General features: G+C 45.4%; 1 protein-coding gene across 3 annotated transcripts in view; it reads right to left on the minus strand.

Annotated features, from left to right (window-relative positions):
* The window catches only part of DOCK8 (dedicator of cytokinesis 8), a 360,169-nt gene that overhangs the window by 104,336 nt on the left and 234,824 nt on the right, over positions 1-21,009 (minus strand). For all 3 annotated transcript variants that reach the window (XM_075317756.1, XM_075317746.1, XM_075317764.1), the window contains 5 exons: positions 20,066-20,161; positions 14,386-14,535; positions 11,041-11,154; positions 9,435-9,587; positions 8,292-8,431 (listed from right to left, as the gene is read on the minus strand). In XM_075317756.1, coding sequence (XP_075173871.1) covers positions 8,292-8,431; positions 9,435-9,587; positions 11,041-11,154; positions 14,386-14,535; positions 20,066-20,161 — 653 coding nt within the window. The remainder of the gene's footprint in view (positions 1-8,291; positions 8,432-9,434; positions 9,588-11,040; positions 11,155-14,385; positions 14,536-20,065; positions 20,162-21,009) is intronic.

Below are 21,009 nucleotides of genomic sequence, written 5' to 3' on the forward strand. Positions count from 1 at the left end.
TAATGCACTCAACCTCTTTGACCTGTAAACACGCTCACCATGCAAGACTCCATTGCTGAACAAAAAGCATGTTCAAGCACGTCTAAAGTTTGCTCAAAACATGTAGATAAGCCTATGAAATATTGGGAGAATATAGTCTGGTCAGTTGAGACCAAAGGTGAACTCTTTGGATGCCATAATACACAGCATGTTTGAAGGCCAAAAGGCACCGAATATCAAACAAAAATACCATAACAACAATGAAGTTTGGAGGTGGGTACATCATGGAGTGGGGCCGGTTTTCAGCATACGGCAGTGGCAAAATCCATGTAATTAAAGGAAGGATGAAAGGACAAAAGTATGGAGACATTATTGATAACAATCTGCTGCCATTTATTAGGATGATGAAGATGAAACAAGGGTGGACATTTCAGCAAGGCAATGATCCCAAACACACAGCCAAGATATCTCTCAATTGGTTTCAGAGAAAGAAAATAAAACTGCTAGAATGGCCCAGACAATCTTCTGACCTGAATTGAAAAGAAAATTTAAGGAAGGCGCTAAAGCCCTGAATTCATAGAAGGAGCCCAAGGAACCTTCAGGATTTGAAGAGTGTGTGGAAGAATGGGCCAAAATCACACTGGAGCCATGCATGCGACTAGTTTCTCCATAAAGGCTTTTATACAAAGTATTAAATACATTTCAGTAACCATGTTCAATCCCTTTTCCTTGTGTGATTTCTCATTACTACACATCACTAAATTTATGGAAATCCATGGTTTGATTGCTTTGCCTGTGTGGATTGGATGGGTTGTTATTGACATCTGGTGTGAAACTCATGTCAATAGCACCTTTAGAAATATAAAGCCACGGGGCCAAATCAACCAGTTATGTGTACCAGTGTACTGTGTGCTGTGTCTTTAACATTGCAACGGTAGGAGAAGCTTTGTTTTATATTTGTTGCATATGAGAAAATCAGTGATGGTAAAGACTGACTCACTGACTAGAGAATCTGAACCAAAAAACTGTCTGAAATCAAACTGCTTTTTATATATGAGAAAAGAAGGGAATTTTGTTTACTTACCGTAAATTCCTTTTCTTCTAGCTCCTATTGGGAGACCCAGACAATTGGGGTGTATAGCTTCTGCCTCCGGAGGCCACACAAAGTATTACACTTTAAAAAATGTAACCCCTCCCCTCTGCCTATACACCCTCCCGTGCATCACGGGCTCCTCAGTTTTGGTGCAAAAGCAGGAAGGAGGAAACTTACAAATTGGTCTAAGGTTAATTCAATCCGAAGGATGTTCGGAGAACTGAAAACCATGAACCAAAAGAACAATTCAACATGAACAACATGTGTACACAAAAGAACAACCAGCCCGAAGGGAACAGGGGCGGGTGCTGGGTCTCCCAATAGGAGCTAGAAGAAAAGGAATTTACGGTAAGTAAACAAAATTCCCTTCTTCTTTGTCGCTCCATTGGGAGACCCAGACAATTGGGACGTCCAAAAGCAGTCCCTGGGTGGGTAAAAGAATACCTCAATAAAAAGAGCCGAAAAACGGCCCCCTCTTACAGGTGGGCAACCGCCGCCTGAAGGACTCGCCTACCTAGACTGGCGTCTGCCGAAGCATAGGTATGCACCTGATAGTGTTTCGTGAAAGTGTGCAGACTAGACCAGGTAGCTGCCTGACACACCTGCTGAGCCGTAGCCCGGTGCCGCAATGCCCAGGACGCACCCACGGCTCTGGTAGAATGGGCTTTCAGCCCTGAAGGAATCGGAAGCCCAGAAGAACGGTAGGCTTCAAGAATCGGTTCCTTGATCCACCGAGCCAAGGTTGACTTGGAAGCCTGCGAACCCTTACGCTGGCCAGCGACAAGGACAAAGAGCGCATCTGAACGGCGCAGGGGTGCCGTGCGAGACACGTAGAACCGGCGTGCCCTCACTAGATCTAATGAGTGCAAATCCTTTTCATATTTGTGAATTGGATTAGGGCAAAATGAAGGTAAGGAGATATCCTGATTGAGATGAAAAGGGGATACCACCTTAGGGAGAAATTCCGGGATAGGACGCAGAACCACCTTATCCTGGTGAAAAACCAGGAAGGGGGCTTTGCATGACAGCGCTGCAAGCTCCGACACTCTTCGGAGTGATGTAACTGCCACTAGAAATGCCACCTTCTGCGAAAGACGTGATAAAGAAACATCCCGCAGCGGCTCGAAAGGTGGTTTCTGAAGAGCCGTTAGCACCCTGTTAAGGTCCCAGGGTTCCAGCGGACGCTTGTATGGTGGGACTATGTGGCAAACTCCCTGCAGGAACGTGCGGACCTGCGGAAGCCTGGCCAGGCGCTTTTGAAAAAATACGGAGAGCGCCGATACTTGTCCCTTGAGAGAGCAGAGTGACAAACCCTTGTCCATTCCGAATTGAAGGAATGAAAGAAATGTGGGTAAGGCAAACGGCCAGGGAGAAAAACCATTATCAGAGCACCAGGATAAGAAGATCCGCCAAGATCTGTAATAGATCTTGGCGGACGTTGGTTTCCTGGCCTGTCTCAAAGTGGCAATGACATCCTGAGATAATCCTGAAGACGCTAGGAGCCAGGACTCAATGGCCACACAGTCAGGTTGAGGGCCACAGAATTCAGATGGAAAAACGGCCCTTGTGACAGCAAGTCTGGGCGGTCTGGAAGCGCCCACGGTTGACCCACCGTGAGATGCCACAGATCCGGGTACCACGATCGCCTCGGCCAATCTGGAGCGACGAGAATGGCGCGACGACAGTCGGACCTGATCTTGCGTAACACTCTGGGCAGCATCGCCAGAGGAGGAAACACATAAGGCAGTCGAAACTGCGACCAATCCTGAACTAATGCGTCCGCCGCCAGAGCTCTGTGATCCTGAGACCGTGCCATGAAGGCCGGGACTTTGTTGTTGTGTCGTGACGCCATGAGATCGACGTCCGGCGTTCCCCAGCGGCGACAAATCTCTCGAAACACGTCTGAGAAACACGACTGAGAAAATCTGCTTCCCAGTTTTCTACGCCCGGGATGTACACTGCGGAGATCGTGGAGGCTGTGGCTTCCACCCATTGCAGAATCCGCCTGACTTCCTGGAAGGCCTGACGACTGCGCGTGCCTCCCTGATGGTTGATGTATGCGACGGCCGTGGCGTTGTCCGACTGTATACGGATCTGTCTGCCCTCCAGCCACCGATGGAAGGCCAATAAGGCTAGATACACCGCCCTTATCTCCAGAACATTGATCTGAAGGGAGGACTCTACCGGAGTCCAGGTTCCCTGAGCCCTGTGGTGGCGGAAAACCGCTCCCCACCCTGACAGGCTTGCGTCCGTGGTGACCACAGCCCAGGTTGGGGGTAGGAAGGATCTTCCCTGCGATAGAGAATTGGGACGGAGCCACCACTGAAGAGACTTCTTGGTTGCAAGGGACAGAGAGACGTTCCTGTCGAGGGAAGTCGACCTCCTGTCCCATTTGCGGAGAATGTCCCATTGAAGTGGCCGCAGATGGAATTGCGCGAACGGCACTGCCTCCATCGCTGCCACCATCTTCCCCAGGAAGTGCATGAGGCGCCTCAAGGGGTATGACTGACCCCGAAGAAGAGATTGTATCCCTGCCTGCAGGGACAGCTGTTTGTCCAGCGGTAGCTTGACTACCGCTGACTGTGTATGAAACTCCATCCCGAGGTAAGTCAGTGATTGGGTCGGTGTCAACTGGGATTTTGGGAAGTTGATTATCCACCCGAACTGCTGGAGAGTCGCCAGAGCGACTGTAAGGCTGTGTTGACACGCCGCCCGAGAAGGTGCCCTGACTAGGAGATCGTCTAAGTAGGGAATCACCGAGTGGCCCTGAGAGTGTAGGACCGCCACTACGGATGCCATGACTTTGGTGAACACCCGTGGGGCTGTCGCCAGGCCGAAAGGCAATGCCACGAACTGAAGGTGCTCGTTCCCGATGGCGAAACGCAAGAAGCGTTGATGTTCGGGTGCGATCGGCACATGGAGATAAGCATCCTTGATGTTGATCGATGCTAGGAAGTCTCCTTGTGACATCGAGGCGATGACCGAGCGGAGAGATTCCATCCGAAACCGTCTGGTGCTCACATGTCTGTTGAGCAATTTGAGGTCCAGAACGGGGCGGAATGATCCGTCCTTCTTTGGCACCACGAACAAGTTGGAGTAAAAGCCGCGACCGTGTTCCTGAGGGGGAACCGGGATCACAACTCCCTCTGTTTTCAGAGTGGCCACTGCCTGAAAAAGTGCGTCGGCCCGAGCGGGGGGCGGAGAGGTTCTGAAGAAACGAGTCTGAGGACGAGAGCTGAACTCTATCCTGTAACCGTGAGACAGAATGTCTCTCACCCATCGGTCTTGAACTTGTGGCCACCAGGCGTCGCAAAAGCGGGAGAGCCTGCCACCAACCGAGGATGCGGTTCGGGGAGGCCGAGAGTCATGAGGAGGCCGCCTTGGAGGCAGTGCCTCCGGCGGCCTTTTGTGGGCGTGACTTAGACCGCCACGCATAGGAGTTCCTCTGGCCTTTCTCCGGCCTGTTGGACGAAGAGGACTGGGGCTTGGCGGAGGGACGAAAGGACCGAAACCTCGATTGAATTTTCTGTTGCTGAGGTCTCTTAGGTTTGGACTGGGGTAAGGAGGAGTCCTTTCCCTTGGATTCCTTAATAATCTCATCCAATCGTTCGCCAAACAATCGGTCGCCAGAAAACGGCAAACCGGTTAAGAACCTCTTGGAGGCCGAGTCTGCCTTCCATTCGCGCAGCCACATGGCCCTGCGGACTGCCACAGAATTAGCGGATGCCACCGCTGTACGGCTAGCAGAGTCTAGGACTGCGTTCATGGCGTAGGAAGAAAAAGCTGTTGCTTGAGAAGTCAGAGACGCAACCTGCGGAGCAGAATTACGTGTGACTGCATTAATCTCAGCCAGACAAGCTGAGATAGCTTGTAGTGCCCACACGGCTGCAAAGGCCGGGGCAAAAGACGCGCCCGTGGCTTCAAAAATGGATTTCACCAGGAGCTCTATCTGCCTGTCAGTGGCATCCTTCAGCGATGAGCCATCTGCCACCGATACTACAGATCTAGCCGCCAATCTAGAGACTGGAGGATCCACCTTGGGACACTGAGCCCAACCCTTAACTACGTCAGAGGGGAAGGGGTAACGTGTGCCAGTAAGGCGCTTAGTAAAGCGCTTGTCCGGAACCGCTCTGGGCTTCTGGACAGCATCTCTGAAGTTAGAGTGATCGAAAAAAGCACTCCGTGTACGTTTGGGGAACCGAAACTGGTGTTTCTCCTGCTGAGAAGCAGACTCCTCTACAGGTGGAGGCGGGGGAGACAGATCTAACACCTGGTTAATGGACGAGATAAGATCATTAACTAAGGCGTCCCCTTCAGGTGTATCAAGATTGAGAGCAACGTCAGGTTCAGAGCCCTGAGCTGCGACGTCCGCCTCGTCCTCCAGAGAGTCCTCGGGCTGGGAACCCAAACAGCGTGAAGAAGTCGGGGAAGATTCCCAGCGAGCCCGCTTAGTCGGTCTGGGACTGAGATCCGGGCAGGAGTCCTCCGCGTGGGACCTAGGGCCCAACCTGGGAGCGCGCTGCGGCGCGGACCGAGAGGGGCCTGGAGGCGACGAGCTAACGGGGACCGGGGCCTGTGTAAGGACCGGTCTGGACTGCAAAGCTTCTAGCAGCTTGGCAGACCATTTGTCCATAGACTGAGCCATGGATTGCGAAAGTGAATCAGAGAGTTTCTCAGCAAACGCAGCAAACTCTGTCCCTGCCGCCTGGACAGGGGGAGCAGGGGGGTCTACATGAGCCGAGGGGCCCACTAGTGACCGAGGCTCCGGCTGAGCAAGCGAAACAGGGGTTGAGCATTGCTCACAGTGAGGGTAGGTGGAACCCGCAGGCAACATAGCCGCACAAGAGGTACAGGTCGCAAAAAAACCCTGTGCCTTAGCACCTTTGCTCCTTGTGGACGACATGCTGTTGTCTCCTAGGAGAGTGATCACTGAGGGTATATGGGAAGGGGTATACAGCCCGACCGAACAGAATTATGTATATAAATACGTATCTATTCCGGCACCCTGGGGGTGGACCAGCACCGGGTGACCGGTGTGGCTTACCGACCGCTAAAAAGCGGAGTGTGTGTCCTCCAGATTACCTGCCTTAGGTCTCCCAGAGCTGCAGAGCTCTTCTCTGATAATCCTCCACCGGCAGAATGCCAAAAACATGGCTGCCGGAGCTCTCAGGGGAGGAGTGGAGCCGTGGGCGGTGCTAGAAAAGTGCGGGAATCTGGGGTCCCCACAGTGATCAGTGAGGGGGGAGGAAACATACAGGATGCTCCTGCCCTCACAGCCGACGTCAGGCCGGCCGTCCCGCCGTTACCCCTGACAGGCAGGCCCGGGGGCGGGATTTTTACTACTAGGCCGCGATGAAGCCGGGGACTAAATTTAAGACCGCGGCCGACAAGCAGGCTCGGTCGGCGCGGAAGTCCGCCGGTCTTCAGAAATCAGCAGCTGCTGCAGCGTCCGGGAATAAGGCGCTCCATGCACAGTCCCCATGGGGACACAGAGTACCTTATAGTTGCAGGGCCCGATCCCTGAGGAAGAATAGACTCCTGTCCAGCAGATTCCCACAGGGGCTGCGGAGGGAGCCCGGTCCCAGTGAATGGATGACCGGTCAGGATCCCACTTCTCCCAGAGCCACTAAGGGATGGTGAAGGAAAACGGCATGAGGCTCCGGCCTTTGTACCCGCAATGGGTACCTCAACCTTAACAGCACCGCCGACTTTAGTGGGGTGAGAAGGGAACATGCCGGGGACCCCGTGGGGGTCCTCTTTTCTTCCAACCGATATAACTAATCTGAGAATGCATGAGTGGATGTGTGCCTCCTTCCACACAAAGCATAAAACTGAGGAGCCCGTGATGCACGGGAGGGTGTATAGGCAGAGGGGAGGGGTTACACTTTTTAAAGTGTAATACTTTGTGTGGCCTCCGGAGGCAGAAGCTATACACCCCAATTGTCTGGGTCTCCCAATGGAGCGACAAAGAAATCGCTGACGTCTGAATCAGGCCTTACATAGATTGGTACAAAATGTTTAAGGCTATGTTCCCATGATGAGTTTTTGAATTTCTGCACCTATTATGTAAATTAGGTGATTTGTGATTTTGTACAAGAACTTTTGTGTGCATTTTTTAACATACATTCTTATCACGTTTTTGCGGCTGCAGTTTTTGTCTCTTTTTGGTATGTCATGTTTTAACAAAGCTGCTTTGTTTTTTGACACTTCCTGGTATTTGGCTTCGACAAAACTTTAGTGATCTCCATGTGCAGATAATATGCGTTTTTCATACATTTCCGCAGCAGAAACGCACTAAAAGCGAATGTGCATTTTTTATTTGCAGATATTCTGCATCTAATACAAATATATAGGGAAAATCTGCACAGAAAACTCAGTGTATACACAAGAAGAATGTACATGTTGCAGATTTGAAACACGCACCATGGGTCAGTTTATGCTGAGTACTAAAGAAGCACATACTGTATTCCTATAAATCTCATCTACTTTGCTGGAACTTTAAATAGAATCTGTCACCAGGTTTTTACCACCTAATCTGAGAGCAGCTTAACGTAGGGGCAGGGGTCCTGATTCCAGAGATGTGTCACTTACTGGGCTGCTTAGTGTAGCTTTGATAAAATCACAGGTTAATCAGCAGTAAATTATCATTAGAGGACTACATGGCATGCTGCCAGGTAGTCCAGCATATTCATGAGCTCTGTATAACTGCTAGATCTGCAGCAGAGAAATATTGACGTTATTAAAATGACAGCAAACAGCTCAGTAAGTGACACATCGCTGGAATCAGGGTCTCTGTCTCTATATTATGCTGCTCTCAGATGTGGGAGCAAAATCCTGGTGACAGATTCCCTTTAAGACACTGCATTTTTGATGCTGCTAAAATAAGAGTCAAAAACTCACCACAAACTTATCTTGGGCACACAGCCTAAATTTGCGGTCTCATAAAACTGCGACCTTGGGTTTGATTTCAACTAGTCAGTATGTCATCACTGTATATTTAGATTTTCCACAGATAACAAAAAAACTCCCATGAGATTCTGACACCTAAGGACAGATCAAACCCTATACACTCTCCAGAAAATAAAATGAAATATTGTTCTACACCTCCGCTTCATCAAGAATAAAAAAAAGCGTCCTTTTCTCTAGAATCATAAGTGAAATATTGTGTGACGGGGTATTGTTATGTGCAGCTTGTGCTCTATATCTTTACACAACAAACCCTTCAGCCTCGGAGTCCAGTGCAGCATCCAGTTCAGTGAAGAGGAGCCCAGTTAAGAAATGCTTTTGTCGGAATTCTGGGGAGAGGTCAAACATGCTGGCGATCCTGTGATCTTGGAAACTGGAGCAGGAGCTGGAGTTCTGTACAGGGCACATGCAGCAAAATTAGGCCAAAATAATAACATATCAAAAATGGTTACCACAATGGAACTTTTAAAAGGAAGACTAAAAAATTAGAACAACATCAGTCTATAATTTCTTACATTAATAATAATAATAATAATAATAATAATTATTATTATTATTATTATTATTATTAAAGTATCACCATTGATTCCATGGTGCAGTACATGTACTACATGAAAATTGTAATAACTTATTTTCTTATTTCGGCATATAAAAAAAACCTATATTTTAACATTATATTTTATATTTAAATATACTGAAATATTTTTTTTTCTCAAAAGCTGCAATTAGAAAAGTCTATGTCCAATGAAAAAATTCTAAAACGGCTAAGAAGCAAAAAGTGGGACAAATGCATGAAAATGCAAATATAACACTGGGGAACAATTTGAAAAAAAAATTCTGTTGAGTTAGGTTTTTGAGCTGATTTATACTAAAATTGGCATGCCGATTCCAAAAATGTAGTCAGTTTTTTTCTATCACGTCAAGTTTTTCCTCCTCAACTTACCTGCCATAGAAGCACAATTGCACTGATTTCTGTAATAAGACTTGTTATCTGAGTACAATTCGACTCCTATAGAGCTACGTGGCAAATTGTAAGAGTAGTCACAACTGAGACAGTGTGGTTTCTTATATATTTCATTTTTTGTTCATATTTGTACTATTTAAAAAAAAAAAAAAAGCAACCACTTTTTAGGTACAGTAGTTTACATATTTTTGAGAAGACAAAAATCCTATAGTTCAAAAACTTGACGTGATAGAGAAAAACTGAGATCATTTCTGGATTCAGCATCCAAAAAATAATTAAAAACAGTTGTCTGACCTAACTCCTAAAAAAATTGCGTTCCCCAGTGTAATTTTTCACTAATTCTTTTTACAATGCAGTGTGTATCCAAATGAAGCGTAAAAAAAAAAAAAAAGTTTGTAAAATATTTTAAGCTACTTATTATTTTTTGCATACCTCAGAAGAAATTGAGGGACACGGAGAAGCAGCTGTGGATGATGATACAAAGAAGAGGTTCAGACTAAGATAATGCTCGTGACTGCAGAGAATCCTCAGAAATTCTAGTCTCATAGAGATCAGGGTTGGAAGGGAATTCAATTTGCTTGACAACTGGAAATCAAAAGAATAGTTCAAACAGAAATAATTCCATTATGCCAGCTAAATAAAATAAGTACTACATACCCCAATACAATGAAAATATAGTTTTTTTCAGATTTTATATAGAAATCCTAAAGTGGGCTTATTAAGCCTGTTTTACACGTTGCAATTTCGCATACGATATCATATGCGATGTGAGGCGCCCCCATCGTATGTGTGGCACGTTCAATTTGTTGAATGTGCCGCACAAACGATTAACACCCGTCACACGTACTTACCCATCCATACGACCTCGATGTGGGCGGCGAACGTCCACTTCCTGGAGTGGGAGGGACGTCGGCGTCACATCGACGTCACGCGGCAGCCGGCCAATAGAAGCGGAGGGGCGGAGCTGAGCGGGACGTAAACATCCCGCCCACCTCCTTCCTTCCGTATTGTGGGCCGGGAGCCGCAGGACGCAGGTAAGATCTGTTCATCGTTCCCGAGGTGTCACACACTGAGATGTGCGCTACCCCGGGTACGATGAACAATCTGACATGCAATTCTAGAGACAGGTACGATGTGCGTGTGATGAACGTTTTAACGTTCAAGCACAATCGCACGTACCTGTCACACACTTCAATGTACCTTACGATGCCGGATGTGCGCACTTATGATGTGACCCCGCCGACAAATTGTAAGATACATTGCAGCGTGTAAAGCAGGCTTTAGTCTGGTATCAACATTTCATAAGATTTAGGAGTCTCAAATGTTCTCACCAGTTTTAATAAAACAAATTACTTTAATTGTAAAAGTACAGCACCTGAAGGATGTATTAATAAATGTATGATATAAAGATCTGCCCCGCATATCAGAAAATTATAGTAATCAAGCAGCCTGAAATGTCCAATATAAATGACATAACACCCATGATATACAGTGTATATATTATATATATATATATATACACACATACACACACACACACACACATACATACGCACGCACACACATATACACACATATACGCACGCACACACACACACAGACACATACATACGCACACACACATATACGCACGCGCACACACACACACACACACACACACACATATATACGCACGCACACACACCCACTGCTGTCACCTGTGAATTATTCTGAAAATGTATCTGAAATATCTAGGGTCTTCTATATAAAGATAGATGAAAATAGTTTAGGCTGCTCTTGATAATAAACTTTCACATACATGTGTAGTAAAATAATCCTAGATTTCTGCTTTTTTACACGCATTGATCTGAATACAGGAATAATTGCTGTGTACTTGGCCTCATACATAGCTGAAGAACAAGGGAAACTAGATATCTGACTAGAGATGACACTGTGGACCATTTTGTGAAATGTAGTGATAACACTGTGCTAGCGTCTTATTCCAGAATATTATGTGTACAGTATGAGGCACATAATAAACGCTTATAGATGTTTGTACCTGATTGCAGTACAGCTTGATGAGATTGAAAACAAAGCCACGATCCATTAGGGAAAGTAGATCATACAAAAAGAAGGCCAGGCTTATGTTCATTTTCTCTGCATGCTCAGCTTCCTGAAATCATAGACAGATCAATCACTCAGGTATTTCGTAGGAGCAGGTTACATTTCAGCTTATTTTAGGCACAACTTAACCGCGTTAGGACGACGCTATTTCATGCTTTGAGGACTCAGAACTTTTTTTTTTTCATTTTTATCAGGGCTTGTTCACTAGTTGTATTTTTGACTTGTTTTTACTGTGGAATAAAAAACCCCATCGTATTACAGTACTAGCAAGGTGAATGACATTTCTGAAATCTCAAACACATGCTGCTTTTATTTTTTTGCAGTTTTTAACCATCAAATGTTTTTTTTTTCAAATCTGCAGCATGTCAAGTCTTTCAATGTTTTTGCAGCGGTTCTCACCCTTTCAAATGGCTGGTGACAAAATGCATGAAATTTATATTAAAAAGGTTATCCATTACTTTTACATTGATGGCCTCTCCTTAAGATAGGTGATCAATGTCTCATCGGCTGGGGTCCGACACCCGGCACCCCTGCATACCAGTGATTAAAGAGATTGTCCATTACTTTTACATTGATGGCCTATCCTTATGATAGGTAAGCAATGTCTGATTGCCAGGGGTTCGATATCTGGCACCCCCGACAATCAGTTGTTCTCTGCTCAGTGGTAGTAGGCAGATGGAAATGCTCAGTTCTGCAGCTGTCCAGTCTTCTGATAATGGCCAGGTAGTGCACATCCGCCTCCCATTGAAATCTATAGGAGGAAAATGTGCAGTACCTGGCAGTGGCCACTATTAGAAGACAGGGCAGCTCCGGAACGGAGTAATTTTGGCCGCCCGCTGCCATCGAGAACAGCTAATCGGTGGGGCTGTGGGGTGTCGGATCCTGGCCGATCAAACATTGATGACCTATTCTAAGGGGTACTTTGCACGCTGCGACATCGCAAGCCGATGCTGCGATGTCGAGCGCGATAGTCCCCGCCCCCGTCGCAGCAGCGATATCTTGTGATTGCTGGCGTAGCGAACATTATCACTACGGCAGCTTCACATGCACTCACCTGCCCTGGGACGTCGCTCTGGCCGGAGATCCGCCTCCTTTCTAAGGGGGCAGATCGTGCGGTGTCACAGCGACGTCACACGGCAGGTGGCCAATAGCAGCGGAGGGGCGGAGATGACCAGGACGTAAACATCCCGCCCGCCTCCTTCCTTCCGCATTGCAGCCGGGACACAGGTAGGAGATGTTCCTCGCTCCTGCGGCTTCACACACAGTGATGTGTGCTGCTGCAGGAACGAGGAACAACATCGTACCTGTCGCTGCACCGGCATTATGGAAATGTCGGACCCTACACCGATGATACGATAACGACGCTTTTGCGCTCGTTAATCGTATCAAACAGGATTTGCACACTACGATATCAACTGCGACGCCGGATGTGCGCCACTTTCGATTTGACCCCACCGACATCGCACCTGCGATGTCGTAGTGTGCAAAGCCCGCCTAAGGATAGGCCATCAATGCAAAAATGGTGAAAAACCCCATTAAATCACTGATAGGTGAAACGGGCACAATAGCTCTAGGGGGCAGTGTGTAGAAAAACATATAATACACACAAAGGATAAGAAAGATACACACGTCACAGACTGCTCATCTTTTTCCTTCTTTCTGCGTATTTTTGTAATTTTGTCAACCACATAAGAACAACTGTAATTTTTTTCTCATTTTACAGTAAAAATCTTTCAAAGCTACAACTTGCCCCGCAAAAAACTAGCCGTCATACGGTCTATGCCAAAAGAAGAATGCAAAGGTTATAGCTCTTTGTAAGAAGAGGAGGGAAAATATAAAGCAAAAAACTTAAAATGGCTTCAATGACTTGACTTTATTTATAGGGGAGGGTGTTACAGAAGTGGTGATACAAATTAATGGTTTATTAACTGTTTTCACGTTTTTACATTTTATTTAACTTTTTAGGAAAATCAATTTTTATTGAAATCAAGAACAGTTAAATCACATATAATCGTTGTCATGTCATATGCTGGTATTACAAATAACAGTTCTAATAAATTAAGGGAAGAATTCAATCGACCTTGACCAAATTTCAATTCTATTATTGAAGACACAGAGAGAAAAAATATGAATCCAGAAAATAGAAGGAGAAAGGAGTAAGAAGCAAGAAGAAAGATATTACAGAGGCAAGAATAGATTCACAGAAAGAGGAAAGGGAAAGGGAAAAAAGGGATCATGCTCACCTGGTCCGACATGTCATCCCACCCCCACACACACCCAACATACCCCTCCGCTACTGACGCAACCAGAGGCCCACCTTCGGGGATTCTCGAAAGACCATCCACGGCGGCCACACCCCATTGATCTATTCTGTATTTCCCACCACCTGAGCTACCAGGGTCTCCATCCTGCATATATCATTAAGCTCTGTTATCAGATCCACTTTAGATGGGGCCTCAGCTTGTCTCAAACTTCTCGGAATCAGGTTCCTAGTTGCTGTAAGCAAATGTCTCAAAAGACCCCTCTTGAAGCCTGCCAGATCCACTTTAGATGGGGCCTCAGCTTGTCTCCAATGTCTAGGAATCAGGTTCCTAGTTGCTGTAAGCAAATGTCTCAAAAGACCCCTCTTGAAGCCTGCCAACGTAATGTCTCCCAGAGAGAGCAACGCCAACTCCTTAGAAGGTTCAACCTGTCTAATCGACAACATATTATGTAGATAAAACACATCATCCCAGAAGTGTCGCACTTCTGGCCATGACCACCAGATGTGTGTGAACGTGCGAGTCTCCAGGCCGCACCTCCAGCATGTGTCCGGAACAGAGGGGAACACAGCATGGATCGCGACCGTGCATTTATACCACCGAGTCATCACCTTATAGCTCCTCTCCTGGGATACTGCGTTCAATGAGGACTTACTTACCAGAAGGAAAATCTTACCCAGTTCTTCCTGTGAAAAGGAGCAGCCCCACTTTATTTAACTTTTTCACTTTATATTATGGTTCCATTAGGGGACTTGAACTTCATTGCACCCAATATCTCATACAAAGGGGGTTAGTTATTAGCAGTTTTAGCATGAGCAGGAACTAGTCAACAATCATGACAGCAGATTAGAATATAAATATATATATATATATATATTATATATATATACACACACATATACACACCATATCAGTGATAGGGGATTACAGCTATGGATTATGAGCTTTGGCTAGATCTTTTAAATAGTAAATATAGGGTAAAGAGGTAAAGAAAATCTCCCTATTATCGTAGTCCATACCTTTACTGGCTTGCTTAGAAGTGCTCCTATTTCAGATGTCACCACATTAACAATAGTACTTATGTCATCTTTAAAACGGTTGGAGAAGCGACTTCTTCTTGGGACCTCCTGCTTGTCCACGATGTGAACATACTGAGCCATGCTTTTCACCTGGAACCAAGAAGATGTAATGTATTTTCAACGTCTTGTTAAGGCTTCTGTATTAGCATAATAAATGTCCAACGAATCACAATCATGTTCAATTCCTGCTCTAACCTTCTAGAGAAATTAAAGGTGTTTTCCAGGTAAAAATAAACATTTCTGAGGGTCTTAAAGCCATACAAAATAACAAACTAGGTGACACTTGCCTAGCGTCGCCCACCTAGATTCGACGCAAGCTGGTTTATGGTTTGCGTTGACACAAGAGGAAATGTCACCATTTGACCAACAGCAGTCTGTGACTGCCTGCAATGGTCAGATGACTTGAGCAGTGCTGGATCAAAATAATATCTGATGATTTGCTGCTCAACTCACCTGACTGCTGCAACCAATCAGAGTCCACAGTGGTATGAGAATACAAAATATTTTTCTATATGCTTTTCTACTGTGAGAGTACAATATATATATATTTTTCTATATGCTTTTCTATAACCAAGCTTTCTTTTGTATATGAGGAGCAAGATGGAGCCTAAAAGCCTGCAGCTGATGACTGATACAAAGAAACGTAATGAAGAAGTTGATAATGATGACTGACTGCATCTGCGCAGCTATGTGACAGGGACCCTGTGAGTTATGGAGAGCAGAAGAATAAATTCCCAAATATGGACATAAACCTAATATGCTTTTGCATGTTCTTCTAGTTTTACCAATGGAATACTGCTGGGAGTTTTTTTTCTATGAGATCAACCCACTACTGCTATACAAAGGCTTGTGTAATAATAATAAAAAAGCACTTGAGTGTGCACCTCCTACTGAATGAGGAGTTTATACCAGCAGCCTTTGTGTGGTCTGAATTCCTCCTGTTGACATTCAGTAACTCTCGATTTGAGATTTCAGCAGACATTCACGCTTAAGCTGGTGTCACACTAAGCGACAGCGACAACGACGTCGCTGTTACGTCACCATTTTCGGTGACGTAACAGCGACCTTGTAAGTCGCTGTTATGATCGCTGCTTAGCTGTCAAACACAGCAGAAGCAACGATCATAACGTCGCTGTGCTACATGTGCAGAGAGCAGGGAGCCGCGCTTAGCGCTGGCTCCTTGCTCTCCTAGGTACAGTACACATCGGGTTAATTAACCCGATGTGTGCTGCAGCTACATGTCACAGTGCAGTGAGCAAGGAGCCGCGCGCACTGCTTAGCGCTGGCTCCTTGCTCTCCTTGCTACAGTATACATCGGGTTAATTACCCGATGCATACTGCAGCCACATGTCACAGTGCAGGAGCCGGCACTGGCAGCAAGAGCGGAGGCTGGTAACGAAGGTAAATATCGGGTAACCAGGGAAAGGTCTTCCCTTGGTTACCCGATGTTTACGCTGGTTACAGCTTACCGCAGCTGCCAGTGCCGGCTCCTGATCGCTTCATTTCGTCGCTCTCTCGCTGTCACACACAGCGATGTGTGTGTCACAGCGGGAGAGCGACGACCAAAAAATGAAGCTGGACATTCAGCAACGACCGGCGACCTCACAGCAGGGGCCAGGTCGTTGCTGGATGTCACACACAGCGACAGCGACGGGACGTCGCTGCAACGTCACAGAAAATGGTGACGTAGCAGCGACGTCGTTGTCGTCGTCGTTATGTGTGACACCAGCTTTAGGAAGAAGATTTCCCGAAACTGGAATTTCTCCTTATCAGTGGTCCTTCAGTTGGTGGAAAAGTGACATTTCCTTTTCAGAATCAGCGCAAACCATTGAATGATCTGTGGTACAGTTAGGTGAGCATAATTACATTTGTCATTTTTGGGGGTCTTATCCCCTTGGGGACTTTTTTTGTTAACTGAATAACCCTTTTAAGGAGAGTAACTAGAGAGAAAGATTTAAAAGCCTAACATCTGAATGTAAGCAAGAAAAACTACATTTACATATATGAAACCAAATCTACCGTAGTGATTAAGTGTAGTAACTAAGTAGGAAGAGGTCAAGTCCGCATCTGGATGGAAAATAAAAAAAATAACATTCAGTTTTATATAAAGGAAAGAAAATATAGTGATTAAAAACAATGTGTCATCAGAAAAATGGCCTATTTTTGTGTTAAATGGTTTTTTTTTTATTTGCCAATGTTTTTCCCATATAACAATCTGTATTATATATAAAAAGATAGAAATTTTGCAATTTTCACACTTGCCACTGGGGATTTTGTACAATGTAACGTCTTGTTTTAGTATATCCCCATGTACATAAGCAACAGGGAACAGACTGTGACCCTCCCTATATTTTGTATATTCTGGGCCAAGTACACATGTCGAGTATTTGGTGAGTTTCTTACCTCAGTATGTGGTGAGTTTGTTACCTCAGTATTTGGTGAGTTTCGTACCTTAGTATTTGGTGAGTTTTTTAACTCAGTATTTGGTGAGTTTTTTACCTCAGTATTTGGTGACTTTTTTTACCTCAGTATTTGGTGAGTTTTTTTACCTCAGTATGTGGTGAGTTATTTACCTCAGTATGTAGTGAGTTATTTACCTTAGTATTTGGTGAGTTTTTTTACCTCAGTATGTGGTGAGTTTCTTACCTCAGTATGTGGTGAGTTTTTTACCTCAGTATTTGGTGAGTTTTTTACCTCGGTATTTGGTGAGTTTTTTTACCTCAGTATTTGGTGAGGTTTTTTTTACCTCAGTATGTGGTGAATTTTTTACCTTAGTATTTGGTGAGTTTTTTACCTCAGTATGTGGTGAGTTTTTACCTCAAAATTTAACCAAAACCAGGAGTGGAAAATCAGATGAAATGTATAATAGAAACATGGGCACCACTTCTGTATTTATCACCCACTTCTGTATTTGGCTTACAAATACTGAGGTAAAAAACTCACCAAATACTCGATCTGTGCACATGTCTTTATACTTAAAGGGATATTCCCAGCTCCAAGATCCTATCCCAATATGTAGTAGGTGAAATAATAATAATATTAGCAAATACCTCTAATTAGAAATGTAGCAGAGTTTTTCTGATATAGCCATGTCACTTACCTCATGTGCAGGGCATTGCAGTTTAGGTATTCATGGTTACGACGAGCAACTGACTAACTGTTACTATATGAGTAGTTGTAACCATGGATACCTAAGCTGCAATGCCCTGCACATGAGGTAAGAGGCATGGTTATATCAGGAGAACTAAACTACATTTCTAATTGGAGAGATTTGCGAATATTATATCTATTACATATTGGGATATGATCTTAGAGATGGGAATAACGCTTTACGCATTTACTGAGCCTGAGTAAAGTTCACTGGGGAATCTGTAATATCACCTTTTGTGATTGGTGGATCCTGTGCAGCTGTGTATAGAGATGTTACCTGTAATTGTAAACCAGTCTGTGCAATAGAGAGTCTACTAAAAATTCTTCCTGCAGGGACAGAAAGTATAAAAAAAGCCCCAGTGACCAGTGTAAAAATAGCAGCATTACTAACTTTGTTTCTTTTAATATACCGTATTTTTCGCTTTATAAGATGCACCTGATTATAAGACGCACCCCCAAATTTGGTGAAGTTAAAGAGAATTTTTTTTTTAATGTTAAATGGGGTCCATCTTATAATGCCAGTGTCCATCTAACAAATCATATAGGGTATATGTCCCTCATAGCCGCCACATCCTATAATTAGCCCCCTTAATCTGGATATGGCCCCCTTATATTGAATATAGCCCCCTTGTGCTGCACATGTCCCCCAGTAATGCCACATGTCCCCCATTGATGGCACACGTCCCCAATTGCTGGAACACATCCCCTATTTATGGCACATGTCCCCCTGTGCTGGCACGCGTCCCCTATTGCTGGCAGCCTGGCACAAGTCTCCTATTGCTGGCACACATCTCCTATAGCTGGCAGATGTCCCCTACAGCTGGCACAGGTCTCCCATGGATGGCACACGTCTCCTACAGCTGGCACAGGTCTCCTATGGATGGCACGCGTCACCCTGTGCTGCCCATGGCCCCCTATGGATGGCACACATCCCCCTGTGCTGCCCATGGGCCCCTATGGATTGCACACGTTCCCCTGTGCTGCCTATGGCCCCCTATGGATTGCACACGTTCCCCTGTGGTGCCCATGGCCCCCTATGGATTGCACACGTTCCCCTGTGCTGCCTATGGCCCCTATGGATTGCACACGTTCCCCTGTGTTGCCTATGGCCCCCTATGGATTGCACACATTCCCCTGTGCTGCCTATGGCCCCCTATGGATTGCACACGTCCCTTTGTGCTGCCTATGGCCCTCTATGGATTGCACACATTCCCCTGTGCTGCCTATGGCCCCCTATGGATTGCACACGTTTCCCTGTGCTGCCTATGGCCTCCTATGGATTGCACACGTCCCCCTGTGCTGCCCATGGCCCCTATAGATCGCTTAAGTACCCCTGTGTTAGATATCACCCCCATGCTGCTGCCCATAGTAAAATAAAACACTCTTCCTTACCTTCTCAGCGCTGTCCTCCCTCCGGTCTCCCTCCGTGCTTCTGCTCCTCCTCCACTCCCTGGTTCTCGGTGCCGGTCATCTGATCGGCACAGCAGAGTGATATCATCTTTGCGTGACTGATCACAGTGGAAGCAGGGACACCGGGGAGAAACGCTGGAGGAGGTAAGTAAAGCTTTTTTATTTTAGGATGAGCAGCAGCACGGGGGCCATATCTAACACAGGGGGGGCATGTGCCATCACAGGGGGGCGCAGGCACATATAATATGCGCCGCTGCCCCAGCCCATCACTGCGGTGCGGTTTCAGCACCACGGTGATGGACAGCGGCTGTGCATATTATATGAGCGGGAGCAGGAGATCTAACGCTGCCGCCCGCAGCTTTCACCTGCCCCCAGCAGCGCTCCAGAGCTGCCCCCACCTCCCCTGGACCCTGCAGTGTATATATATATACCCCCCCCCCGTATATTCGGATTATAAGATGCACCCCCTACTTTCCCCCAAAATTTGGGGGAACAAAAGTGCGTCTTATAAAGCGAAAAATACGGTATATAGTTAAATGAAAAAAAAAAAATCATTGACAACATTTGAAAAAATATATATATATTTAAGAAACACAAAAACTGATATAATCATAGTTAATTTTCTGGTGATACATTCCCTTTAGGTTTAGTATCTAAAAAAAGAAGTATTTTGTACGAGCATTTGGATGAAAACAAGAAGAAATTAATTCAAATCACACACATAAGTAATCTAATATAGAAATAAGCAAGGTAATAAATACCGTAAGTTAAGAAACGTTAAAAAGAGTGAATTTTCCCCACGATTTTTGGCAAAGTCAGTTGCCAATGTCTTCTGTAGTCATCCATAGATGTGGGAACACAACACATATCATAAGGTACATGCTGTGCTTCTTAACTTAATTTTCTTAATAAGCAAAAAGTACTATAAATGAGGAAAGATTCTCACTTATGGTGGTAACAGCAAAATTCATCAGATACCCTGTGACTGCACATGGCTCCTAATGGACCCCTTGTAAAGTGTAATAGATAAGTAGTGGGCAATAAGGTTAATAGATCTTACCAATAGCTCAAAGAAGAACCAGGCGTATTTGAAGACATTTTCCCTCACCATGTTGGTGCTGACCACCATCTGCAGAGCCAGCTCCTCATGAAAGTGCTTATAAGAAAACATAAAACATACTTGAATAAGAAATATGTCACAAATATATATTAAAGATAGTGAATTTCTAATTGGCGTAAAGGGGTTGTCTACTACCTGGACAACCCCTTCTTATTTCCCATGTTAAAAAAACCCCAAAAAACGTATACTTACCTCCACTGTCGATAGTGTTTGCGTCCACTGGTGTTGGCACTCACTCTTTCGGGGATCATGTGAGGTTGTTACGTCAATCGAGCCCCATGTCCAATCACTGCCGTCTTCACTGTCACCACCTTTAGATGTATAAGTAATCAAGAGGAAGTTGGAACTGGGGCTGCCGCTCACTTCTTGATGATTACTTATACATTCGAAGGCAGGGACATGGAAGCCGGCAGTGATTGGGACTCGGGGATTGCGTGACGTAACAATCTCATGAGAGCCTCGGGAACGTGAGTGCCAACATCAGTGAAACAGCGCCAGCATGGGAAGTGAGCATAAGCTTTTATATTTTCATGTGGCAAACATGTGAATCAGTTCTCCTAGTAATGGGATACCCTTTAACGGTGTTTTTCCATCAGAGACAAATATGGGATATTGACAGGATATGGCATAAAATTCCAAAAGATCAGAGACATCTAGCAGAATATTGAGATGAGGTCCCATAACACGCTGTCTAGAATGGAGAATTGGAAGAGCGTATACAGTCTTTCCATTCATTTATTGGAGCTCTGAGAACTTTCAAGCAAGTCCTCAGTATGAGGATATGCCATAAATGTCCAATAGATAAAGGTTACCTATCATCTATCCAAATTTCGAGAACTGGCCCCATGGCACACTATCGAGAATGTCCATTTATGGAGACATTG

This window comes from Anomaloglossus baeobatrachus, chromosome 1 (genome assembly GCF_048569485.1).
Source record: "Anomaloglossus baeobatrachus isolate aAnoBae1 chromosome 1, aAnoBae1.hap1, whole genome shotgun sequence".
Lineage (NCBI taxonomy): Eukaryota > Metazoa > Chordata > Amphibia > Anura > Aromobatidae > Anomaloglossus > Anomaloglossus baeobatrachus.